This window comes from Pogoniulus pusillus, chromosome 14, assembly GCF_015220805.1.
Source record: "Pogoniulus pusillus isolate bPogPus1 chromosome 14, bPogPus1.pri, whole genome shotgun sequence".
NCBI lineage: Eukaryota > Metazoa > Chordata > Aves > Piciformes > Lybiidae > Pogoniulus > Pogoniulus pusillus.
In genome coordinates this window covers 30,460,001-30,484,635 of record NC_087277.1, presented here as the reverse complement: position 1 = coordinate 30,484,635, position 24,635 = coordinate 30,460,001, and the positions used below count along the sequence as shown (strand labels likewise).

The window sequence follows — 24,635 nt, the reverse complement described above, 5'->3', positions numbered from 1 at the left end:
CCTTCTCCAAACACCTTCCAGCACCTCAACATCTCTCTGCAATGGAGGAGCCCAGAACTGGACACAGCACTCCAGGGGTGGCCTGAGCAGTGCTGAGCACAGGGGCACAAGAACCTCCCTTGTCCTGCTGCCCACACTGCTCCTGAGCCAGCCCAGGATGCCATTGGCTCTGCTGCCCACCTGGGCACTGCTGCCTCCTCTTCAGCTCCTCTCTGCCAGCATCCCCAGCTCCCTCTCTGCCTGCCTGCTCTCAGCCACTCTGGCCCCAGCCTGTAGTGCTGCTTGGGGTTGTTGTGGCCAAAGTGCAGAACCCTGCCCTTGGCCTTGTTCAGTCTCATCCCCTTGGCCTCTGCCCACCCATCCAGCTTGGAACTCAATCAGGTTTCCTCATGGAGATCCACAGCTCGGTCAAGAAAACTGATGAAGCCAGAGGCAACCTCCTGCTCTGCCTTTTAGCTGCTAGCTCAGTGGTCAGCACATGCTACAGTTTCCCTGTGGGGGACATCTGGACTGGGAATATTTAACTTTCCAGCTCACTGCCAACTGATCAAAGTCTCAGTCATGATTTAGAGCCTCTGTCCCTGCCCTGCTGGAGGACATAAGTAAAATGATAACCACAGTAGTAAGTTGGATAAATGATGAGTTAATCACAGGATGACGGAGGTTGGAAGGGACCTCTGGAGGTCCTCCAATCCAATCCCCTGCTGAAGCAAGGTCACCCAGAGCAGGCTGCTCAGGAACACATCCAGGCAAGTTCTCAAAGGCTCCAGGGAAGGAGCCTGCACAAGCCCTCTGGGCAGCCTGCTCCAGGGCCCCAGCAGCCTGAAAGCAAAGCTTTTCCTTAATTCCTGGGTGGCTTCTCTTTTCCCCAGCAGCAAATGAAGACAAGAGGCTTTGTGCTCATTCCTCAGAGAGCCTGAGGGTGCAGCCCTCCCCAGCTCTGGGTCAGCCCCTCGAGCCAGAGACGTTCTGGAGGTACCAAACTGGGCTAGGGAAAGTATAACACTGCTGCTACAAAGCCCTCAGCTTCCTCTTGCCAGTGATTTATACACTGCTGGTGTGCAAACCTCTTTGTCCCTATATGAACTGTAAATGGTGGCCACATCTTTTTCAGCTATGACAGCCTCGTGCAGCAGGTGATTCTTTTTCCATTAGAAGAGATGCCATTAGATCCATTATCCTTTCCAGTCTCTCTGTCAGTGCCATCTGTCTCTCTGCTGTGTTACAGTTGCTGCCACTACTAATTAATCTTATCCTTAATTCATAGCTCAGATCATCTTTAAAGGGAATGTAGAGAGCTTGTGAGGAGCTGAACTGACAGATCTGGAGATCAAAGGCACAGATCCTCAGAGATACAAGGGCACCTAATGGCTGCTGAGGTACCCAACTGTCCTTCATTTCAGGAGCAGTTAGGTGACAAAACAACTTGGAAGGCTGGCACCCAGATTTAGTTTCATGTAGCAGCTCTGGTGCAAAGTCTCTATCATTAGATTCATTTGGAGGGGGGACTCTGTCTACAAAGGGTTTAGAACATGGAATCACAGAATCACAGAACCACAGAACCACAGAACCAACAGGTGCTGCTGTGCTTAGAGGACATTGTGGCTTTTCAGTCCCTTTGCCATCCTTTCAGTGCAAACCTGTAGTCTTTCATAGGCTCTGGACTTCTCATTAACTACTTTCTGAATCACAGAATCAAGCAGGTTGGAAGAGACTTCCAAGCTCATCCATTCCAACCTAGCACCCAGCCCTGGCCAATCAACCAGGTGCTGGAAGGTGTCCAGAGAAGGGCAATGAAGCTGGTGAGAGGCCTGGAGCACAGCCCTGTGAGGAGAGGCTGAGGGAGCTGGGGGTGTGCAGCCTGCAGCAGAAGAGGCTCAGGGCAGAGCTCATTGCTGCCTGCAGCTGCCTGCAGGGAGGCTGTAGCCAGGTGGGGTTGGGCTCTGCTGCCAGGCAGCTAGCAACAGAAGAAACTGTGCCATGGCAGGTCTAGGCTGGCTGTGAGGAGGAAGTTGCTGGCAGAGAGAATGATTGGCATTGGAATGGGCTGCCCAGGGAGGTGGTGGAGTGGCCATGGCTGGAGGTGTTGCAGCCAAGCCTGGCTGGGGCACTTAGTGCCATGGTCTGGTTGGTTGGGCAGGGCTGGGTGCTAGGTTGGGCTGCCTGAGCTTGGAGCTCTCTTCCAACTTGCTTGATTCCATGATTCTACCACAGCAGCTTCCACTCCAGAGGGTGGCACAGAGTGGCCTGCCACTTGTCCCCATGCAGCACAGCATGCACAGTACCCTTGCCTTTGAGCCTCTAAGCTGCTGCAGCAAAGACAGCTCTGACTGTGAAGGTGATCAGTGCTTAAGGTGCTCTCTTCAGCTGACTCTGAGCGCTGAGATGTAGTTCATGCATTCACAGATCACATCGGGCTGGAAGGGACCCTCAATGCTCCTCTTGTCGAGCCCCCTGCAGGCAGCAGGGACAGCTCCAGCCAGCACAGGCTGCTCAGAGACATATCCAGTCTGATTTTGAATGTCTCCAGCAACAGGGGCTCCACCACACCTCTGGGCAGCCTGTTCCAGGATTTCATCACTCTCATCATGCAGAACTTCCTCCTGATGTCCAACCTAACTCTGCCCTGCTCCAGTTTTAAACCACTGCCCCCATCCTATCCACACAGGCCTTTCTGAACAGTCCCTCCTCAACCACCCTTCAGGTCCCTTTCAGACACTGAAATGTAGTTTCAGATGGTGTCTCAAATGTCTCAGCAGCATGAAAAGCTGCCTCATGGCAGAAGGGTTGGAACTGGATAATCTTTGTGGTGCCTTCCTACCCTGACTGATTCTGTGTGTCTGTGCCCAGGGGGTGGCTGCTGGTTGGGTTACAGCAGAGAGGGATACCCAGGCACTCCTAACTGCAAGGAGGCAGCAGCTTTAGTGCAGCTTGGGCTGTCTTTATTCCACAGGAAAAGCAGCAGAAAGCAGCTCCCTTCCCATGAGAGGGAGGTGTAGCCCTGCAGCTGTGCTGGAGCAGGCACTCTGCAGCTCCCTTCTCATGTCCAGGGTCATCTGCACCATTTAGCCTCATTGCCACTGAGGACACGACTCATGTGGGACCGAGCAAGAGCTCTCTGTGGTACTCCTCATCATCTGAAATGAAAGAATATTAAACCAGGGTGACACACTACTTCAAAGGTCAACAGATAGCTCTCAGTGTCCCCACACATAAAGCAAGTGACAGTGGACAAGGGGCAGAGCTTTGTCTCCTGTGCTGGTCACGGTTTAAAGGGAAGTGACAGGGAATAATGAGGTTGAAACTGGTAAATTGGCTTGTGCGTGCTGGGGATCAGCCTGCAACACACACTGAGCCCAGAGTATCACAGTCTCACAGTATCATCAGGGTTGGAAGAGACCTCACAGATCATCAAGTCCAACCCTTTAGCACAGAGCTCAAGGCCAGACCATGGCACCAAGTGCCACGTCCAGTCCTGCCTTGAACAGCTCCAGGGACGGCGACTCCACCACCTCCCCGGGCAGCCCATTCCAGTGTCCAATGACTCTCTCAGGGAAGAACTTTCTCCTCACCTCCAGCCTAAATCTCCCCTGGCACAGCCTGAGGCTGTGTCCTCTTGTTCTGGTGCTGGCCACCTGAGAGAAGAGAGCAACCTCCTCCTGGCCACAACCTCCCCTCAGGTAGCTGTAGACAGCAATAAGGTCTCCCCTGAGCCTCCTCTTCTCCAGGCTAACCAATCCCAGCTCCCTCAGCCTCTCCTCGTAGGGCTGTGCTCAAGGCCTCTCCCCAGCCTCGTTGCCCTTCTCTGGACACGCTCAAGCATCTCAATGTCCCTCCTAAACTGGGGGGCCCAGAACTGAACACAGCACTCAAGGTGAGGACTAACCAGTGCAGAGTACAGGGGCAGAATGACCTCCCTGCTCCTGCTGGCCACACCATTCCTGATGCAGGCCAGGATGCCACTGGCTCTCTTGGCCACCTGGGCACACTGCTGGCTCATGTTCAGGTGGGTATCAATCAGCACCCCCAGATCCCTCTCTGTTTGGCTGCTCTCAGCCACTCTGACCCCAGCCTGTATCTCTGCATGGGGTTGTTGTGGCCAAAGTGCAGCACCCTGCACTTGGAGCTATTGAACACCATCCCATTGGACTCTGCCCATCTGAGCAGGCAGTCAAGGTCCTGCTGCAGAGCCCTTCTGCCCTCCAACCCAGCCACATCTGCCCCCAGCTTGGTGTCATCTGCACACTTGCTGATGACTGACTCCATGCCCTCATCCAGATCATCAATGAAGAGGTTCAGAGCAGAGCAGCTCCCCAGCCTTGCAGCACAGGCTGTGACTGACACCCTATTTGCAGAGCTTCTGGCTGTCCCTCATGGCCATGCCAGCGCGATGCATCAGCAGCAGGTGGCATCGCCAACCACTTTGCAGCAGAACTGAGGGGGGGTAGAAAGTGAACCCTGCCAAACCCTGATATTAGTCCAGTGAGTGGTGGAGGAAAGGGGAGACATCAGCAAAGATGCCTCCTTTAGGTTGGACTGGATGATCTTGGAGGCCTTTTCCAACGTGGTTGATTCTATAATTCTGTGAAGATCTGGCCCAGATTTCTTGTGAGAGCCCACCTGGAGTCCTGGGGGCAGGTCTGGAGCCCCCAGCACAAGCAGCACATGGAAGTGTTGGAGCCAGTGCATGGGAGGCCACCAAGGTGCTGAGAGGGCTGCAGCAGCTCTGCTGTGAGGCCAGGCTGAGAGAGTTGGGGCTGTGCAGGCTGGAGAGGAGAAGGCTTGGAGGAGACTACATTGCTGCCTGCAGCTGCCTGCAGGGAGGCTGTAGCCAGGTGGGGTTGGGCTCTGCTGCCAGGCAAGCAGCAACAGAAGAAGGGGACACAGCCTGAAGCTGTGCCAGGGCAGGTCTAGGCTGGATGTGAGGAGGAAGTTGCTGGCAGAGAGAGTGATTGGCATTGGAATGGGCTGCCCAGGGAGGTGGTGGAGTGGCCATGGCTGGAGGTGTTGCAGCCAAGCCTGGCTGGGGCACTTAGTGCCATGGTCTGGTTGGTTGGGCAGGGTTGGGTGCTAGGTTGGGCTGGCTGAGCTTGGAGCTCTCTTCCAACCTGCTGGATTCTGTATCGTTCTACATGGGGACTCCACCCCCTCCCTGGGCAGCCTGTGCCAATCCCTGACCACTGCTGCAGCAAAGGCACTTTCCCAGTGTCCAACCTAAGCCTCCTCTGGTGCCCCTTCAGGTCATTTCCTCTCTTCCTGTCTCCTGTTACTTGGGAGAAGAGAGCAGCATCTCCACACTCCAAGCTCCTCTCAGAAAGCTGCCCAGAGCTAACATGTGCTCAGGTGACCAAGGTGGCTGCCAGCATCCTGCCTGCACCACCCATGGTGTGCCAGCAGGAGCAGGGATTGTGCCTCTCTACTGGGCACTGCTCAGGCAATGCCTTGAGTGCTGGGCTCAGTTTTGGGGCCCTCACTGCAAGGAAGACATTGAGGGGCTGGAGCAGACCCAGAGAGGGGCAATGAAGCTGGAGCAGAGGGCTGGGGAGGAGCAGCTGAGGGAGCTGGGGGTGTGCAGTGTGGAGAGGAGGAGGCTGAGGGCAGAGCTCATTGCTCTCTGCAGCTCCCTGAGAGGAGGCTGCAGCCAGGTGGGGTTGGGCTCTGCTGCCTCGTCTCAGGCGATAGAAGGAGAGGAACTGGCCTGGAGTTGTGCCAGGGGAAGGTTGGGTTGGAGATGAGGAAAGATGTCTGTGCTGCAGGAGTGGCCAGGGACTGGCCCAGGCTGCCCAGGCAGGTGGTGGAGTGCCCATCCCTGGGGGTGTTCAAGAGACCTGTGGCCATGGCACTGGGGACAGGGCTCAGTGGCCATGGTGGGCTTGGGTTGGTGGTTGGACTTAATGACCTTTGAAGTCTCTTCCACCCCAAGCAGGTCTGAGATTCTGCCCCCACACAGTGCGGTGTGAGAGCACCTGCAGGAAGTCCCCAGGAGGCCAAATCAGCTCCTTTGTGGGTTTGCTGTTGAGCTGTGCCATGGAGAATGGACATTGACCTTCCTGTGGCAGAAGGGAGGTGTCCCCCCCAGAGCAGCAACTCAGCACATGCTGGTTGTCATCTGGCAATCCTTCTGCCTGCATGGATTAGAGCACTGCTGCCTCTCATCACATGTTGGCCAAGCCCAGTGCTCATTAGAGGACCTACCAAGGCCAGGAAAGCCTCTGGTGGGAAGTTCTTCTCTCTGCCAACCTTTGCCTTGCTCCAGACTCCTGAGAGCACAGCGAGTGAGCCTTGGGCTGTGGCAATGCTCATTGGACCTCAGAAGAGATGATGCTGGAAAGAGACTGAATGGACTCCTCTGGGGAGCTTCCAGGGGGACCTTGGCAGGCAGCAGAGCTGGGCTCAAGCTAACCTCATGAAGCTCAGCAGGACCAAGTGCAAGGCAAGGCCAAGTGCAAGGCTCTGCAGCTGGGTCGAGGCAATGCCAAGCACAAATGCAGGCTGGGCCTCGAGCCCTGCTCTGGACACTCTCCAGCATCTCCACAGCCCTCTTGTCCCAGGGGCTCCAGAGCTGGATGCAGCACTCCAGGTGGGGTCTCAGCAGAGCAGAGCAGAGGGGCAGAATCCCCTCCCTGGCCCTGCTGGCCACACTGCTGCTGCTGCAGCCCAGGCTCTGCTTGCTCTCTGGGCTGCCAGTGCACACTGCTGGCTCCTGTGGAGCTTCTCCTCCAGCAGCACCCCCAAGTCCCTCTGCTCAGGGCTGCTCTCCAGCCACTCACTGCCCAGCCTGCATTGGTGCTTGGCATTGCCTCCATCCAGTTTCAGGACCTTGCACTTGGTCTTGTTGAACCTCCTGAGCTTGGCTTGTGCCCAGCTCTGCAGCCTGCCCAAGTCCCTCTGGATGGATCCTGCCCTCCAGCCTGGCTGCTGCACCACACAGCTTGGTGTGGGCAGCAAACCTGCTGAGGCTGCACTCAATGCCTCTGTCCATGGCACCCACAAAGATGCTGAAGAAGTCTGGTGCCAGGACTGATCCCTGAGGGACTCCACTTGTCACTGCCTGCACTGGGACATGGAGCCATTGACAGCCACTCCTTGGGGGTCTGTCAATGATGTGCCCCTCAGTTCAAGAAGGACCTCAGGGAACTGCTTGAGAGGGGCCACTGCAGTGCCCCCAGGCTGCTGCAGGCAGTGAACATCTCCTGTGAGGCCAGGCTGAGGGAGCTGGGGCTGGGAACTGGCAGCAGAGGAGCCTGAGGGCTGCCCTCAGTGCTGCTGCTTGCTCCTCGTGGTCTCCTCTGGATCCACGTGGGAAGCTCCAGAGCTGGAGCCAGGACTCCAGCTGGGGTCTCAGCCGTGCAGAGGGGCAGACTATAACAGCTTCCAAGGCTTCCTGAGCTGTGCAAAGGCTTTCCTCACAACATAAACAACTGCTTTGCTGCAACCGAATTGCCTGAGTGCAGCACAGTGGAGCTGCCTTAGGCAGTGCCTTGTGAAGGCCAGAGAGAGCTCCCTGCTCTGGCTGTGGAGCATCTGCTTCACTGCAAGCACAGCTGGAATCCAGCTGGGCTCCAGCTCTTCCCTGAGTCAGAACAACCACCTGCAACCAGAGCTGTGCAGCACTGTGCCAGGGCAGAGCTGCCAGCATATTCTTTGGTGTGATTTCAGTATCTTGCTTCAGCAGGGGGGGGTGGATAGGATGACCTCCAGAGGTCCCTTCCAAGCTCAGCTGTCCTGTGACACTGTGGACTCTCCGGGCACGAAAGCAGGTTGCATTTGTGGAGTTGCCCATCAGAGTGTGCTGGTTTGAGGCTAATTGGAATAATTTAATGAGAGAAATTAGATGCTAGGCTGTGCAAAGGAAAGGGTGGCGATGGCTGCTGCACTCATAGGCTTGCTGAGATGGGTAACAAGAACACAAAACAGATGAGACAGAGGGTGTCAGGGGGTGTGTGTCTGTGTCACACAGGGTGCCCTGGGCTGCTTCTGTGCAATCCTTCTGCTTTCTAACCCCCCTGGCTCATCCTCCAAGCTCACCTTGCACATAAGGCAGACTCTTGGATAAGGTAGAGGAGTGGAAAGGAGGTGGAAGTGTGGTTGGGAGCCACTGCTGGGCACTCTGGTTCCTGGCAGGGCTGTTGTGTTTCTTGAGTCCAGCATCAGCAAGTTTGCAGATGACACCAAGCTAGGAGCAGGTGTTGATCTGTTGGAAGGTAGCAGAGCCCTGCAGAGGGACCTGGCCAGGCTGGATGGGTGGGCAGAGGCCAAGGGGATGAGACTGAACAAGGCCAAGGGCAGGGTTCTGCACTTTGGCCACAACAACCCCAAGCAGCACTAGAGGCTGGGGAGTGAGTGGCTGGAGAGCAGCCAGGAGGAAAGGGACCTGGGGGTACTGATAGAGAGTAAGCTGTAGATGAGGCAGCAGTGTGCCCAGGTGGCCAAGAGAGCCAATGGCATCCTGGCCTGCATCAGGAACAGTGTGGCCAGTAGGACAAGGGAGGTTATTCTGCCCCTGTACTCAACACTGGTCAGGCCACACCTTGAGTGCTGTGTCCAGTTCTGGGCCCCTCAATTCAAGAAGGATGTTGAGGTGCTGGAAGGTGTCCAGGGAAGGGCAACAAAGCTGGTGAGGGGCCTGGAACACAAATCCTATGAGGAGAGGCTGAGGGAGCTGGGGGTGTGCAGCCTGGAGAAGAGGAGGCTCAGGGCAGAGCTCATTGCTGTCTACAACTACCTGAAGGGGCATTGTAGCCAGGTGGGGGGTGGCCTCTTCTGCCAGGCAACCAGCAATAGAACAAGGGGACACAGTCTCAAGTTGTGCCAGGATAGGTCTAGGCTGGATATTAGGAAGAAGTTCTTCCCAGAGAGAGTGATTGGCATTGGAATGGGCTGCCCAGGGAGGTGGTGGAGGCACCGTGCCTGGGGGTCTTCAAGAAAAGCCTGGCTGAGGCACTTAGTGCCATGGTCTGGTTGATTGGCTAGGGCTGGGTGCTAGGTTGGACTGGATGATCTTGGAGGTCTCTTCCAACCTGGTTGATTCTATGATTCTATGATTCCATTTCTGCCTATAGCTGTAGATGTTGTAACTCTCTGCTTGTATCTTGTGCTAAGCTGTGACTACAAAGCTTCATTCCTTAACCTCCAGCTGGCTGAGTCTAGTCTGGGTGAGTTCATGATGGGGGGGAGGGTGGGTGGGTAACTCCCAAGCAGTCACACAGAGGAACAGCCTGCAGCCCTGCCTTGGCTTATCTCAACAGGTGAAAAAGAAATCCACAGGAGGTAAAGAGGCACTTTGGAGCACTCAGTTTTCTTTATTGAGCTTTGATGCAAACCAGGCCATTTGAAGCCCTTCCAGCTGCCCTTTTCAGTTCCAAACAACACAAAAAAACCCCCAAACACCCAAGCCCTTGGTGTCAGAGTTCAAACCTATAAATTTACCTCTTATTATAATTTAATATTTAACAAAGCTAATCAGGTCTGATTTATTTTTCTCCCCCTTCTTCCCCCTCCCCTCCCCCCTCCCCCCCCCCCCACAATTAAGTTTACAAAAATAAGGTTACATTTACAAAATAAATCAGCTTTTTTTCCCAATAAATTACAGTGGTGTTCTCCTTGCCCAGAAAAAATGCAATGTATGGTACAAAACAGAGAACTTTTTGTCAGCTAAAAGTCTAAACTGCATTTATCCTCCAGAACCTCTTGGCAGTATGTGAAAAACATTTTCTTCTACACTTGCTATCTCAAGTCCAGCGTGGAAAATAAACCCCTTCAGTCCCTATGCACCTGGAATCTGCAAGGGAAGGATGCCCCACGTAGGGACTACTTTTTCTCTCCAGGTAAAAGTTTTCAGTCAGATCAATCCTGCTATGTTTATGCAACTGCCTTAACTCACCTGAGCCTGTGCAGATCTGACTTCAGCCCAGCACTTCACAAAAGTGATCCCCACCACAGAGTCACAGGTCCTTTTTGGGTGGAGAAGACCTCTAAGCTCATCCAGTCCAACCACTCTCTAACTCTGCCAAGGCTGGGGCTAAACCATGGTCCTCAGCACCACAGCTCTGCCTCTTGGGAACACCTCCAGGGATTCAGCCACCTCCCTGGGCAGCCTGGGCAAGTGGCTGAGAGCCCTCGCAGTGAAGAAGTTTCTTCTAATGCCCAATCTGAATGCCCCCTGGTGCAACTTGAGGCCATTTCCTCTCCTCAGTGACCGACAGCTACCAGTCACTTGGGCAGTCACAGCCCAGTCACAGTCATTTGGGCTGCTCAGTATCTTCCACTCATGCCTCACCTTTGAGTATCCCCCAAAGTACCACTGCACAACCAGCGCAGTGCAGATTCCCCTCCAGTTAGTGCCAGAACTTGGGTGCTTTATTCTCTCCTAAGAAGTCACTAGAAGGGACTTCTCAAAAAGAGCAAGGCCTGGACAAAGAAATGACAAGCAGCAGGAAGGGACAAGCCAGAGGCTAACATCAGGGGCTGCTCTTTGCAGACTTCACAAAGCAGCATCTCTAAACCAGCGCAACCTCCCCGCAGCGCCTCGCTGGCCACTCTGTTCTCTCTGAAGCCTTCCAACTCTGCAGCTCAGCATTTCCTCTGGTGCATTTCCTGCCTGCAGAAAGGTAGCTGAAGAATCCTAGCACTGTGTTTGAGCAACTCTCAAGAGCTTAACTCCACCATCCTATCCCACATCCACACGGTGATTGATGCAGGCATCTGGGTCAGGACGAGCAACAGCTCACCTCTCACTGGCTCAGCGGTTCATGGAACGGCCTGGCTTGGGAGGGACATTCAAGATCAGCCAGTTCCAACCCCCTGCCATGGGCAGACACCTCCCACCAGCCCAGGGTGCTCAAGGCCTCATCCAACCTGGCCTTCAACACCTCCAGGGAGGTTGTGGAGCAGAGCATCACCCAATGTGATGAAAGATTTCCATTCTCAATCTCTCCTCTTCCAATTCAAAGCCATTGCTCCTCTTGCTAGCATTACAAGCCCTTGTCAAAAGTCCTTACCCAACTCTTTATTCAGGCTCCTTTCATGTACTGGATCTGCCCCCTCCCTTGCTGCATCCCTCCTGGAGCTATCCTGCAGCCAGGCACCACCCATTAAGATTCCCAACTCTGCCCTTAGGGTTCAGCAAACCCTAAGGTTTTCTTTTCTGCTTCTCTCACACAGCTTCTGGGCAGAAACTCTAAAGCCATAAATGCAAACCACTGCTCTCCAGCACAGCTGACTGCTCTCTGAAGAGGTGACTGCTGTAGACATCACTGTACACACTGGCTCTAAGTCCTCAAGCACATTTGCTCATAGCACATTCTCAGAGCTCCTCAAACATGCAATGCCCATGGCAGACCCTCTTGATTCTTGCAGGAAGGATCCAACTGCTTGACTGAATAGGTGACTGCTAGAGTCAGTGACTGCTCTCTGGAACAGCTGACTGCTGTAGACATCACTGTCCACACTGGCTCCAAGTCCTCAAGCACATTTGCTCACAGCAGATTCTCAGAGGCCCTCAAAGATGCAATGCCCATGGCAAACCTTGATTCATGCAGGAAGGATCCAACTGCTTGCCTGAATAGAGTCAGTGACTGATCTCTGGAGTAGGTGACTGCTGTAGACATCACTGTCCACACTGGCTTTAGGTCCTCAAGCACATTTGCCCACAGCAGATTCTCAGAGGCCCTCAAACATGCATGCCTGTGGCAGACTCTATTGATTCACACAGGAAGGATCCAACTGCTTGATTGCAATTTCCCTTGGAAGAGATGGTTCTGCAGATCCAGCTGGTTTCATATGGCTGTCTGTCCATGCAGTATTTTCTCCCCACCTGCTTTGCCTGGCAGCCTGCTGCTTCCTCAGGAGTGGAATCTTGGCTTTCTGATCACCCCTTGCTCCCATCTACAGTTCACAGCTAAACGAGCGCTAACCAGTGCCGTCACGACACGAAACCCACATACACATCTACACCAGCAATAATGTTAAGACAACAACTACAACAGGAGATAAAAAATGAATCTGTGCAGTTCAAAGATCTAAAAATAGTATCAAGCTCTATACATTTCTGTCAGCCTGCTGTGTCCTAAGCTGCCCGTGGCAGTCGGAACAGTGAGCATCACTTTCAAATCAAGAGGAGTTCTCCCCCACAGTAGTGGCTGCTGAGGGAAGAATTCCCTTCAGTATCCTGAGATTTCAAATGTGCAAGTGTCCTACCCATTCAGCTAGTGCATAAAAAGGAGGGAGGCAGGGGGAGAGAGAGGGAAGAAGGAGAGAAGGGAGGCAGGAGAGGAAGGAAGTGGGGAAGGAAAGAAGTGGGGAAGAAGGGAAGGAAGGAAGAATAAGAAATAGAAAGGTCATCACAAAGGCTTTTGTTTCAAAATAGATTGCTGTGCAATGACTGAAGCTTGGTTTGTAGACATTTTGTATTCCTGCCCAGAGCCTTGAGGAGGGGAAGGTAATGGAGTTTCTGGAGTTGCTGAAAGAGAAGAGAAGAGAAATAATTAATTAATTGATTGATTAGAGAGCCTGGAAGGGGTTGAGGCCACATCCCTGGAAGTGTTTAAGGCCAGGCTGGATGGGGCTGAGGACAGCCTGCTCTAGGCAGGGGGGTTGGAACTGGCTGCTCCTTGTGGTCCCTTCCAACCATGACTGCTTCTGTGATTCTATGCTTCTAAGCATCTTTACTTAGGGTAAATAAGCCAGCAATGTGCCCTACTGGCCAGGAAGGTCAGTGGTATCCTGAGGTGGATTAGCAGGGCACTGTGTGGTTAGTAGGTTCAGAGAGGTTCTCCTCCCCTTCCCCTCTGCCCTGCTGAGGCCACATCTGGAATACTGTGTCCAGTTCTGGGCCTCTCACTTCAAGAAGAAATCTCAGGAAACTGTCTGAGAGGGTCCACTGCAGAGCCCCCAAGCTGCTGCAGGCAGTGAGCATCTCCTGTGAGGCCAGGCTGAGGGAGCTGGGGCTGGGAGCTGGCAGCAGAGGAGCCTGAGGGTTGCCCCCAGTGCTGGTGCAGGGCAGTGTCAGGAGGATGCAGCCAGGCTCTGCTCAGGGCTGGCCAAGGGCAGCACAAGGGGCACTGGGTGCCAGCTGGAGCAGAGGAGGTGTCGTGGGAACAGGAGGGGAAACTTTATCAGTGTGAGGGTGCTGGAGCCTGCAGCAGGCTGCTCAGAGAGGCTGTGGAGTCTCCTTCTCTGCAGCCTTTCCAACCCCACCTGGATGTGCTCCTGTGTGCCCTGCCCTGGGTGGTGCTGCTCTGGCAGGGGTGGGACTGGATGGTCTCTGGAGGTCCCTTCCAAGCCCTCGCGTTCTGTGGTGCTGTACTGCTTGGTTTGCACTGCAGCCAGCTCCTCTCACACATGGGGACAGCACTGCTCTGAAAGGAAGCTCTGGCAGATGTGGGGACTGCTGAGGTGGCTCTGAGCCTGACTCTCTTGTCTCAGGCAATAGCTGCTCTGTAGAGACAAGGCCTGCCTAGGGGCAGCAAGTCTCAGTGGCTGCTCAACCACCTCCTTTGTGGGGACAGGCCAGACCTGTTGGACAGATGGATTGGGAGTGGGAAGAGAAGAGCTCTGCCCAAGTAGCATTCTGTGTTTTCCTTCAGCTGCTGACTCTAAACCACTGCAACCCAGCATGGAAAGGCCTACGATGGGCATCGCACTGGAGGGGGCAATGCACAGCCTCCTGGTGTGACCTGGGGAGACCACCCCACACCTGAGGGGTACAAGGGGACAGCAATATTTGGGGGGCAGGTGTTGCACCTCTCACAGAAGCCCTCTCTGGATGTACACCCATAGCTGAAGAGCTAGGACCAACCCCCTGAGACCTTGCTGAACCCAAGGGTGCTGATATCTTTCTTTCTTACTTCTCCACTCTCTTTCTTTTCACTCCTTTTCCCTCCTAGCTCTCCCTCCTCTCATCCAACCAAGCACCTTAAGGCACAAGTGACCAAGACACTTCACACAAGGCTCCTTGGATCAAAAAAACTGCTCTCACCAGGCCTCTGCTGTCAGGTCACCCTCACTGACTCCAAGGGAATCTGGAATCTTGCACCATGAGTGGGAACTGGATGATCTTTAAGGGGGATCCCATCCAGCCCAAGCCATTCAGTGACTCTGATTCAAAGGACACAGCACAAGCTGGGCTTAACTGACTGAGTTAACAAGCTGAGCAGCTCTTAAGGGTTAACCCTTCCTGGGGGTGGTCTGAACTTGACCCCAGGTCCTCCTGATGCCGCTTAGGGGTGGTCTTGAACCTGATCCCAGGTGCAATGGTTAGCCCACTCCCACCTCCTGTTTGGACCCCTATAAAAGCAGAGGAATGTCCTGTTCCTCTCTCTCTGCTCTGCTTCCCCTGACAGGACCTTCCTGTTTCAGCTGCTCCTGCTTTGCCACTTGGCCAGCCAGGCACATGGCAGAACAGCCACCTCCTGAATCTGCCTCCATCCACTGCCATCAGTCTGGGTTTGTGTGTACACACACAGAGAATCATGGAATGGCTTAGCTTGGAAGAGGCCTCAAGGGCCAGCCAGCTCCAACCCCCTGCCACAGGCAGGGACACCTCCCACTAGAACAGGTTGCTCAAGGCCTCATCCAGCCTGGCCTTGAACACCTCCAGGGAGGTTGTGGAGCACAGAAGCACCCAATGAGATCAAAGATCAAAGATCACATTGGGTGCTTCTGTGCTCCACAGCCTCCCTGGGCAACCTGTGCCAGTGTCTCACCACCCTCACTGCAAACAACTTCTTCCTAACATCCACTTTACATCTCCCCTCTGACACTTCAAACCCATTCCTCCTCCTCCTGCCATTCCCAGACCTTCTCAATAGTCCCTTCCCAGCCCTCCTGCAGCCCCCTGCAGATCCTGCAAGGCCACTCCAAGGGCTCCTCCAAGCCTTCTCCTCTCCAGCCTGCACAGCCCCAACTCTCTCAGCCTGGCCTCACAGCAGAGCTGCTGCAGCCCTCTCAGCATCTTGGTGGCCTCCTCTGCACTGCCTCCAACACTTCCATGTGCTGCTTGTGCTGGGGGCTCTAGAACTGTCCCCAGGGCTGCAGGTGGGGTGTGAGGAGAGCAGAGCCAAGGGGCAGAATTGCCTCTCCAGCTCCCTCTGGATGGATCCCTGCCCTCTAGCAAGTCGACTGTGCCACACAGATTGGTATTTTGTATTAGCTTCCCTTCCCTATAGTTTATTTGTAACTCCCCTTGCCTTAAATACCTCTTTTTTATTTACTGTTAAAGCCTCCCTTTCAACATCCAAAGCAGAGCAAGTCTATTCTTTGGGTGTTTTACCCCTTCTCACTCTCTATACCTAAGTCTGTTTTCTTTCCAAAGGGGGGAAGGGGGGAGAGTATCCTATATAGATCATTGTTCTGTTAGGCTTTGGCCTCTGGGAAGCTTAAACCAGGACAGCAGCCAAGACAAGAAGGCTTCAGCTAATTATTATATGACCCCCAGTACCCCTGGGCTGGCTCTGGAATGGTGCTGTGACACTCAGAGCACTGGCAGGCCACCAGCATTCCAATTCACACTGGTGAAGATGGCAGTGAAATGTGCAACTCTCTTGTCAGGGCAGGGGCAGTCAGGGCAGGGCATGCAGGAGCACATCCAGGCCAGGAGGGTGACTTGCATGGACTGAAATGTGAGGCCAGGAGGGTGACTTGCATGGACTGAAATGTGAGGCCAGGGGGATGAATTGCATGGACTGAAATGTGAGGCCAGGAGGGTGACTTGCATGGACTGAAATGTGAGGCCAGGAGGATGAACTGCATGGACTGAAATGTGAGGCCAGGAGGATGAAGTGCATGGACTGAAACGTGAGGCCAGGAGGATGAAGTGCATGGACTGAAATGTGGGGCCAAGAGCATGACTTGCATGGACTTACAGATCTGTTCTGTGTGCACAGGAGCAGACATTGAGCTGATGAGGATAGTTTGGCCAGTGAGTGGGTCCTGGGCCAGGTGAGGATGCACTGGGTGGTGCAGATGAGTGGCATCATTAGCAGTGCCTGCAAAAGTCAGCAGATGACAGTCAGGAAGAGCATGCTGCTGCCAGGGACGTAGACTTCAATAATCACAGCTCTGCAGAGCAAATATTGTGATTGGCAGCTGGAGTAATTGTCTCTGGGTACTCATTAACCAACGTCAGCAGGCGTCAGCCACTGTAAGCACTCTGCCTGCTGCTGCTGACTTGACTGCAGTAACAGTGGATTCCACAAATCCTCCCACGGATTCTTTCATCTGCCTTGGGAATTGTATGAGAGCCAGCAAAGACTGAGATGCCATGAATTGTTCAGCCTGGAGATAAGGCTCCAAAAAACCTTGGAGCAGCCTTCCAGAATCTGAAGGGAGCCTCCAAGACAGCTGGAGAGGGACTGAATTCCAAAGGCGAGGAGGGGAGATGGCTGCAAGAAGCTGGACCAAGATGGGACGTGAGGAGGAAATTCTTCCCCATGAGGGTGGTGAGGCACTGCAACAGGTTGCTCAAGGAAGTTTTGGAGGCTCCAAGCCCAGATGGATGGGATTTTAGGCAACCTGGCATAGCAGGAGGTGACCATGGTCACGTCAGGGGAGTGGGAACTAGATGATCTTTCAAGTCCCATCCGACCCAAACTGCTCAGCAATACTGTGACTCTAAGTACACAGCACAACTCGAGCCTGCAGGACTGACTCAACAGGGTGAGCAGCAAGGGAAGAGGCCTTCAGCTAACCACCAGTTGAGCCAAAGTTCAGTGCAGCAGTGCTTAGAGTGCTCACACAACAATTCCTCCGAGAGCCCAGCACACCAGATTCAAGGGAGCGCAGGCAGCAAGCTTACCAAGTTGCCAGCTTACCTCCCAGTAACATTTCCTGGAGCAAGCTGTCAATTTTAACAATCCCAAACAGTTTAACCAGCTGGATTTGCTCGATCATTTGCCAAGTGATGCTCTGGAGTGTAGGCAGCAGGAGAAGAAGCTCTCCAAATCTTCCTCTAGAGTCATACTGACGGTCGTTGATATAATCCTCTAAACTGATCTGCACTTGGAACCTCATGTTCTTGATCTTCATGGGATTGCTCAGGCCTTTGGCATCTGGCAAAATGGCAAACACCTAAAGTCAAAGCAGGTTATGACTTGGGAGGAGCAATTTGCTGCTTTGCTTTGGTTTGGTTTGGTCTTTTCCATTTTTGCTCTTTTCCATCCAGCTACACAACGTGAGCAGAAGCTCGAGCAGCTGAAATGACTTTCCATCCCATCACCCGTCAAATAATGCAGAGAGCTCTTTGGCAAGGGTACCTGGGTCGAAGAAGACGATGGCTTTCAGGCAGGCATACTCATTGTCATCGATCTGGATCTCCTGGAAGGGCCGAACCAGCTCATCCAGAATGCGATTGGCCACCCTGCTGATCTCCACCTCGGCGCTGTTGCGGTGGATGATGTAATTGTTGCCTTGGAGAGAAAGAGCACCAAGAACGTCAGGAGAAAGAACATAGGATCAGAGAATTGCTTTGGTTGGAAAAGATCTCTAAGATCATGAAGTCCATCTGGCCACCCAACACCACCACAGCCATTCATCAGAGAATCAGCTTGGAAGACATCCCCAAGATTAGCACCCTTCTCCCAACACATTCCAGGGTGACAAAGCTGGGGAGGGGCCTGGAACAGAGCCCTGTGAGGAGAGGCTGAGGGAGCTGGGGGGTGCAGCCTGCAGCAGAGGAGGCTCAGGGCAGAGCTCATTGCTGTCTGCAGCTGCCTGCAGGAAGATGTAGCCAGGTGGGGTTGGGCTCTGCTGCCAGGCAAGCAGCAACAGAAGAAGGGGACACAGCCTCAAGCTGTGCCAGGGCAGGTCTAGGCTGGATGTGAGGAGGAAGTTGCTGGCAGAGAGAGTGATTGGCATTGGAATGGGCTGCCCAGGGAGGTGGTGGAGTCTGTGTGCCTGGAGGTGTTGAAGCCAAGCCTGGCTGAGGCACTTAGTGCCATGGTCTGGTTGCTTGGCTGAGCTTGGAGGTCTCTTCCAAAGTAGCTGATTCTATGATTCTGTGATCACCCAGCCCTGGCCAATCAACCAGACCATGGCACTAAGCGCCTCAGCCAGGCTTGGCTTCAATACCTCCAGAGAAGGAGACTCCACAACCTCTCTGGGCAGCCTGTTCCAGGCTCCAGCACCCTCACACTCACAAAGTTTCCCCTCCTGTGTCTGTGGCACCTCCTCTGCTGCAGCTGGCACCCAGTGCCCCTTGTGCTGCCCTTGGCCAGCCCTGAGCAGAGCCTGGCTGAGTCCTCCTGACACTGCCCTGCACAGCTTGAGCACAGCACTGAGGGCAGCCCTCAGGCTCCTCTGCTGCCAGCTCCCAGCCCCAGCTCCCTCAGCCTGGCCTCACAGGAGATTTTCACTGCCTGCAGCAGCTTGGGGGCTCTGCAATGGACTCTCTCGGGTGGTTTCCTGAGGTTCCTTCTTGAAGTGAGGGGCCCAGAACTGGACACAATGTTCCAGATGTAGCCTCAGCAGGGCAGAGGAGAAGGGGAGGAGAACCTCTCTGAACCTACTAATCACAGCCCTGCTAACACACCCCAGGATGCTGTAAGGACTTTGCTGTACCATACCAAATGAAGCCTACCTTGCAAGGCCCATTACAGCTTGCTTAATCCAATTAATGTGTTTTTAAAGCAATAACTCTCTTTTGTCATCCCAAGCAGAGTTTGTTTGCAAAACTCTGGTTCTTATCCAGTCACAGATCCGTGCATGTCTGTAGGCCAGCAGGGACTGCTTGGTCCACAAGGCACAAGTCCACCTTGGAATACAGAAGTATGGAGCGAGCAGGCCTTTATCTCTACACCAGAGATGGATGCAGTGGCAAAGTGATCTACAAATGTCTTCTTCCTTGAGCTGCACTAAGTCACAGGAGGCTGTTCCCCTGCTCTTGCTGGAGCACTGTGCCACGGAGCATTCAGAGAATGCATTGCTCTGATTGTGCCAGAGCAGCTCTCTCCCTGCAGTGATTACATGGTTGCTATTGCACTACAGCATCTTTATTAAGTAAAACAAAACCAATATTTACCTAAGAGTAAAATGTCCTTATAGGCCATGGACCGTTTTGCTGCTCCAAGCAACAGGTGCTCCCCAGCATGGGCTCTGAGCAGGGCAACCTCGAGAGATAACACAGCAGACTCATTAGAAGGCAAAGAGCAGGTTCCAGTAAGGGCAAGGGAAATGAGGATTCATGTTGGCATGAGCATATTCAAAGAATCAAGCAGGCTGGAAGAGACCTCCAAGATCATCCAGTCCAACCTATCACCCAGCCCTATCCAATCAACCAGACCATGGTACTAAGTGCCCCAGCCAGGCTTGGCTGCAACACCTCCAGCCACGGCCACTCCACCACCTCCCTGGGCAGCCCATTCCAATGCCAATCACTCTCTCTGCCAGCAACTTCCTCCTCACAGCCAGCCTAGACCTGCCATGGCACAACTTGAGACTGTGTCCCCTTGTTCTGTTGCTGGTTGCCTGGGAGAAGAGGCCAACCCCACCTGGCTACAGTGTCCCTTCAGGTAGTTGTAGACAGCAATAAGGTCACCCCTGAGCCTCCTCTTCTCCAGGCTAAACAACCCCAGCTCCCTCAGCCTCTCCTCATAGGGTTTGTGCTCCAGGCTCTTCACCAGCTTTGTTGCCCTATCAGGGTGGGCTCAGGTTTGCTATGGAGAAACATTTCCTTGCTGCAAGAGTAGGGACAGGAACAGTCTGCCCAGGGAGGTGGTGGTGTCCCCATCTCTGGAGGTGCTCAAGAAACCTGTGGCCAGGTCACATGAGGACAGGGCTTAGTGGCTGTGGTGGTGTTGGGTTGGTGCCTGGAGTGGATGATCTTGGAGGGCTGTCCCAGCCTTGCTGAGTGTATGATGAAGGCTCACGTTGAGAGTGCTCTGATCCTCGTGTAACACACTGAGTCAACCTAAAGACCACAACACTGCACTGACAGTGCCTCGAGATGGATTGTCCTGCTCTGTGCCTCCAGCTTTTGGTCCAGACTTTGAGCTGCATGCTCTGCAAAGCAATACCTACAATCCTTGCAGTTAATTCCTCGGGCCCAATGAAATTCTTTCCTGGAATTTTAACTCTAAAGGCTCCAACGGACTGGAATGAACTGTGGCAGTGAATTCATAGACTCAAAATCATTTTGGATGGAAAAGACCATCAAGATCACTGAATTCTCTATCTCTGCCAAGGCTGGAGCTAAATCATGGCCCTCAGCACCACATCTCTGCCTCTTTGAAACATCCCCAGGGAAGGAGATTTGACCATCTCCCTGGGCAGCCTGTGCCAGTGCTTCAGAGCCCTTGCAGTAAAGGTTTTTTTCACATCCAACCCAAACCACCCCTGGTGTAACCTGGGGCCTCACATAGAATTAAGCAGGTTGGAAGAGAGCTCCAAGCTCAGCCAGTCCAACCTAGCACCCAGCCCTGCCCAACCAACCAGACCATGGCACTAAGTGCCCCAGCCAGACTTGGCTTCAACACCTCCAGCCACGGCCACTCCACCACCTCCCTGGGCAGCCCATTCCAATGCCAATCACTCTCTCTGCCAACAACTTCCTCCTCACATCCAGCCTAGACCTGCCCTGGCACAGCTCCAGGCTGTGTCCCCTTCTTCTGGTGCTGCTTGCCTGGCAGCAGAGCCCAACCCCACCTGGCTACAGCCTCCCTGCAGGCAGCTGCAGGCAGCAATGAGCTCTGCCCTGCGCCTCCTCTGCTGCAGGCTGCACACCCCCAGCTCCCTCAGCCTCTCCTCACAGGGCTCTGCTCCAGGCCCCTCCCCAGCCTTGCTGCCCTTCTCCAAACATCTTCCAGCACCTCAACATCTCTCTGCAATGGAGGAGCCCAGAACTGGACACAGCACTCCAGGGGTGGCCTGAGCAGTGCTGAGCACAGGGGCACAAGAACCTCCCTTGTCCTGCTGCCCACACTGCTCCTGAGCCAGCCCAGGGTGCCATTGGCTCTGCTGCCCACCTGGGCTCTGCTGCCTCCTCTTCAGCTCCTCTCTCCCATCACCCCCAGCTCCCTCTCTGCCTGCCTGCTCTCAGCCACTCTGGCCCCAGCCTGTAGTGCTGCTTGGGGTTGTTGTGGCCAAAGTGCAGAACCCTGCACTTCAATCTCATCTCCTTGGCCTCTGCCCACCCATCCTTCTTACTACTTCTCATCCTATCACTTGTTACTAGGGAGAAGAGGCCAAACCCCACCTGGCTCCAGCCTCCTCTCAGGAGCTGCAGAGAGCAATGAGGTCTCCACTCAGCCTCCTCTTTTCCACACTAAACACTCCCATGTGCCTCAGCTGTTCCTCCCCAGTCCTGTTCTCCAGACTCTTCCCAGCTCTGTTTTCCCTCTCTGGATAGGCTCCAGCACCTCAGTGTTCTTCTTGGGGAGAGTGCCCCTAGACTGAACCCAACATTCAAGGTGGATCACGAGTGCTGAGTGCAGGGGGATAAGCACTCTTGTCCTTCCCTGGTTACACTGCTCCTGATCCAGGCCAGGATGCTGGTGGCCTCCTTAGCCACCTGCACACACCCTGGCTTGTTTTCAGTCAGCTGTTGACCAACATCACATTTGGTATTATCAGTGTCTCTTTTCTGCACCTTGACCTAAAAATCTCTGTAGCCTTTCAAACAGCTTTTCACCCTCACAAACAAAAGCCAGATTACACTGAATTATCCCCTGCTGTCACCAGAGAAGAAACCTGACTCATAGCATGAAGCTCTTCAGACTGTGGGCAGTGGTTTGCTCTTTGTCAGCTCTTCACTTCCCTTTGCTTTTAACAACTGCTCAACGCTTCAGCCCTGGCCTCTATTTCCTTAAAGAACTCCTGGCAAGAAATCCTTTTTTTTAAGGGTTGGACCAGTGCTTCCTAAAGGATGGAGAGGCTGAGGGCCCTGGGGCTGCTTGGTCTGGAGAAGAGAAGACTGAGAGGGGATTGAATCAATTAAATCTCTGAGGGCTGGGGGTCAGGAGGGGAGGACAGGCTCTGCTCACTGCTCCCTGGGATAGGACAGGGAGCAGTGGATGGAAGCTGCAGCACAGGAGGTTCCAGCTCAGCACAAGGGGGAACTTCTTGACTGGAAGGGTCCCAGAGCCCTGGCACAGGCTGCCCAGAGAGGTTGTGGAGTCTCCTTCTCTGGAGCCTTTCCAGCCCTGTCTGGATGTGTTCCTGTGTGCCCTGAGCTGGATTGTGTGGTCCTGCTCTGGCAGGGGAGTTGGACTGGATGATCTCTTTGTGTCTCTTCTAACCTCTGACATGCTGTGAGCCTGGGATCCTGGGATCCTGCAAAGCACCAAGGGATACTTTTGCCTTTGTCTGTAGCAGGAGGGTTGGAACTGGATGAACTTTATGGCTCCCTGCAGTGCAAACCATTCTGTGTGTTAAGACTCCTCAGGTTCTCAGTGGAGTTACCCTATCTAGAGTGCCTGCCCTGTGGTTTGCAGATCTGGCTGATTCTCAGAGCAGGAAGCTTCTGTTGGAAAGCAGCTGGTTTAATTTAGAGCTAACTGCACAGTGCCCCTTAGGAAGAGGCTGTCACAAATGGAAAAGGGGAATTTGTTATAACTTCTTTGTCTCTACTCCTCTAAAGTACTTAAGATTCTGGATTATTTTCCAACATAGAAGCACAGAATGGTTTGCTCTGGAAGGGTTCTGCAAAGATGCTCCAGGTCCAGTCCCCATATGCCACAGGCAGGGACACCTCCTCCTCCACCTGCTTGCTCAAGGACCCAGCCAGTCAGGCTTGGAATACTTGTGGGGCTTGGAGCCTCCACAGCTTCTCTGGGCATCCTGTTCCTCACAGGGACCTATTGCCTCCCAATGGCTTCTCCCAGCTCCATGTGACCAGACAAAGAGTGTTTCATCACAGCATTTAAATGTCACAGCAATAACAGGACAGTAGCTTTTGGTCTCCTCTCATACCTGGTCATCCAGGGGTAATTCACAGAAGCCTGGAATGTATTTAGCCCATTCCACCAGGACCAGGAGTTGCTGCTTCATAGATTCACAGACATCACTAATACCAGCAATTTTCTTAACACTTATGTCAGTGCTAGCACCAGGGCTGGGGACTGAGATCTGCCCAGACAGGGAGAGAAAAAAAAGGGCAATGTCACATTTCACCTAATTGCATTTTCACTGCTTAGCAGCATACTTCAGCAAACACCCAGCAGCAGCCATCCTGCATGCACTGGAGAAATTCCTTGCACACATGGACCATTAACCTACACACAGACCACAGCTGGTTTCACCTCACGACCACCGTGCATGAGAGGAAGCAAACAATTGCAGTGTTTGCATCATGATCCAACCCCTTCTCATTCCACAATGCTGGGTTTAAATGGACTGGAGCCTTTATTATTTGCAGGGGAAGAGGCTAGGGGGGTTGTTGCCTTCAGAGTGTTGGCATTTACCTCATGTCAGGCAAAAAAGAAGCTCCTAGGGGCACACAGTAACAAGAAGGGCAAAGAGAGAGACAGATCTGCTAGTGACAGGAAAGGTATCCCTCACTGCTGAAGGCAGCCAAGAGCTTTGTGCTGCCTGCAGAAGAATGCTTTGTCCTGACCAAAGGGCAGTAGAGGCTCTGAACCCCAGCTGGTGCAGGGCAAGTGCAGGGCATAGGGGTGTGCATTGCACCACCTGCACTGGATGGTGGTCTGGGAAACAAGAAGAGGAGCATCTGCCTGCAAATGAACCTGGGCCACTCTCACACCACCACCGAGCCAAAGCCTCAGGTTCTTAATGATTTTCAAGGAAGGGAACAAAACCAGGCTGGCTCTTGCACTGGGCAGTGAAGCCAACACAAAGCCAAGCCTGAGAAGGGAACAAAACCAGGCTGGCTCTTGCACTGGGCAGTGAAGCCAACACAAAGCCAAGCCTGAGAAGGGAACAGAACCAGGCTGGCTCTTGCACTGGGCAGTGAAGCCAACACAAAGCCAAGCCTGAGAAGGGAACAAAACCAGGCTGGCTCTTGCACTGGGCAGTGAAGCCAACACAAAGCCAAGCCTGAGAAGGGAACAAAACCAGGCTGGCTCTGGTGCTGGGCAGTGAAGCCAATACAAAGCCAAGCCTGAGAAGGGAACAAAACCAGGCTGGCTCTGGTGCTGGGCAGTGAAGCCAACACAAAGCCAAGCCTGAGAAGGGAACAAAACCAGGCTGGCTCTTGCACTGGGCAGTGAAGCCAACACAAAGCCAAGCCTGAGAAGGGAACAAAACCAGGCTGGCTCTGGTGCTGGGCAGTGAAGCCAACACAAAGCCAAGCCTGAGAAGGGAACAAAACCAGGCATCTTTATGGCCTCCTCTGGACCCTCTCCAGCAGCTCCAGGTCCTTCTTGTGCTGGGAGCTCCAGAGCTGGAGGCAGTGCTGCAGGTGAGGCCTGAGCAGAGCAGATTGGAGGGGCAGAATCCCCTCCCTGTGCTGCTGCTCTCCCTGCTCTGGCTGCAGCCAGCACACAGCTGGCTCTGGGCTGCCAGTGACCAGTGCTGGCTGCTGGGCACTTTGGCACCAATTGACACCCCCAAAGCCTTCTCCTGCAGGCTGCTCTCAGCCACTCCTCACCCAGCCTGGGTTTGTGCTTGGGGTAGCCCTGACCCAGGTGCAGGACCTTGCACTTGGCCTTGCATGAGCTTGGCTTGGGTCCATACATAGTGACATT

General features: G+C 53.8%; 1 protein-coding gene across 1 annotated transcript in view; it reads right to left on the bottom strand.

Annotated features, from left to right (window-relative positions):
- Positions 1 to 12,265: 12,265 nt before the first annotated feature.
- The window catches only part of HNF4G (hepatocyte nuclear factor 4 gamma), a 34,821-nt gene continuing 22,451 nt past the window's right edge, over positions 12,266 to 24,635 (bottom strand). The window contains exons 5-10 of the mRNA XM_064153992.1: positions 22,903 to 23,058; positions 19,016 to 19,103; positions 17,253 to 17,405; positions 16,812 to 17,048; positions 15,864 to 15,986; positions 12,266 to 12,460 (exon numbers count right to left, since the gene is read on the bottom strand). Of these exons, the coding sequence (XP_064010062.1) occupies positions 12,342 to 12,460; positions 15,864 to 15,986; positions 16,812 to 17,048; positions 17,253 to 17,405; positions 19,016 to 19,103; positions 22,903 to 23,058 (876 nt within the window). The 3' untranslated portion in view covers positions 12,266 to 12,341. The remainder of the gene's footprint in view (positions 12,461 to 15,863; positions 15,987 to 16,811; positions 17,049 to 17,252; positions 17,406 to 19,015; positions 19,104 to 22,902; positions 23,059 to 24,635) is intronic.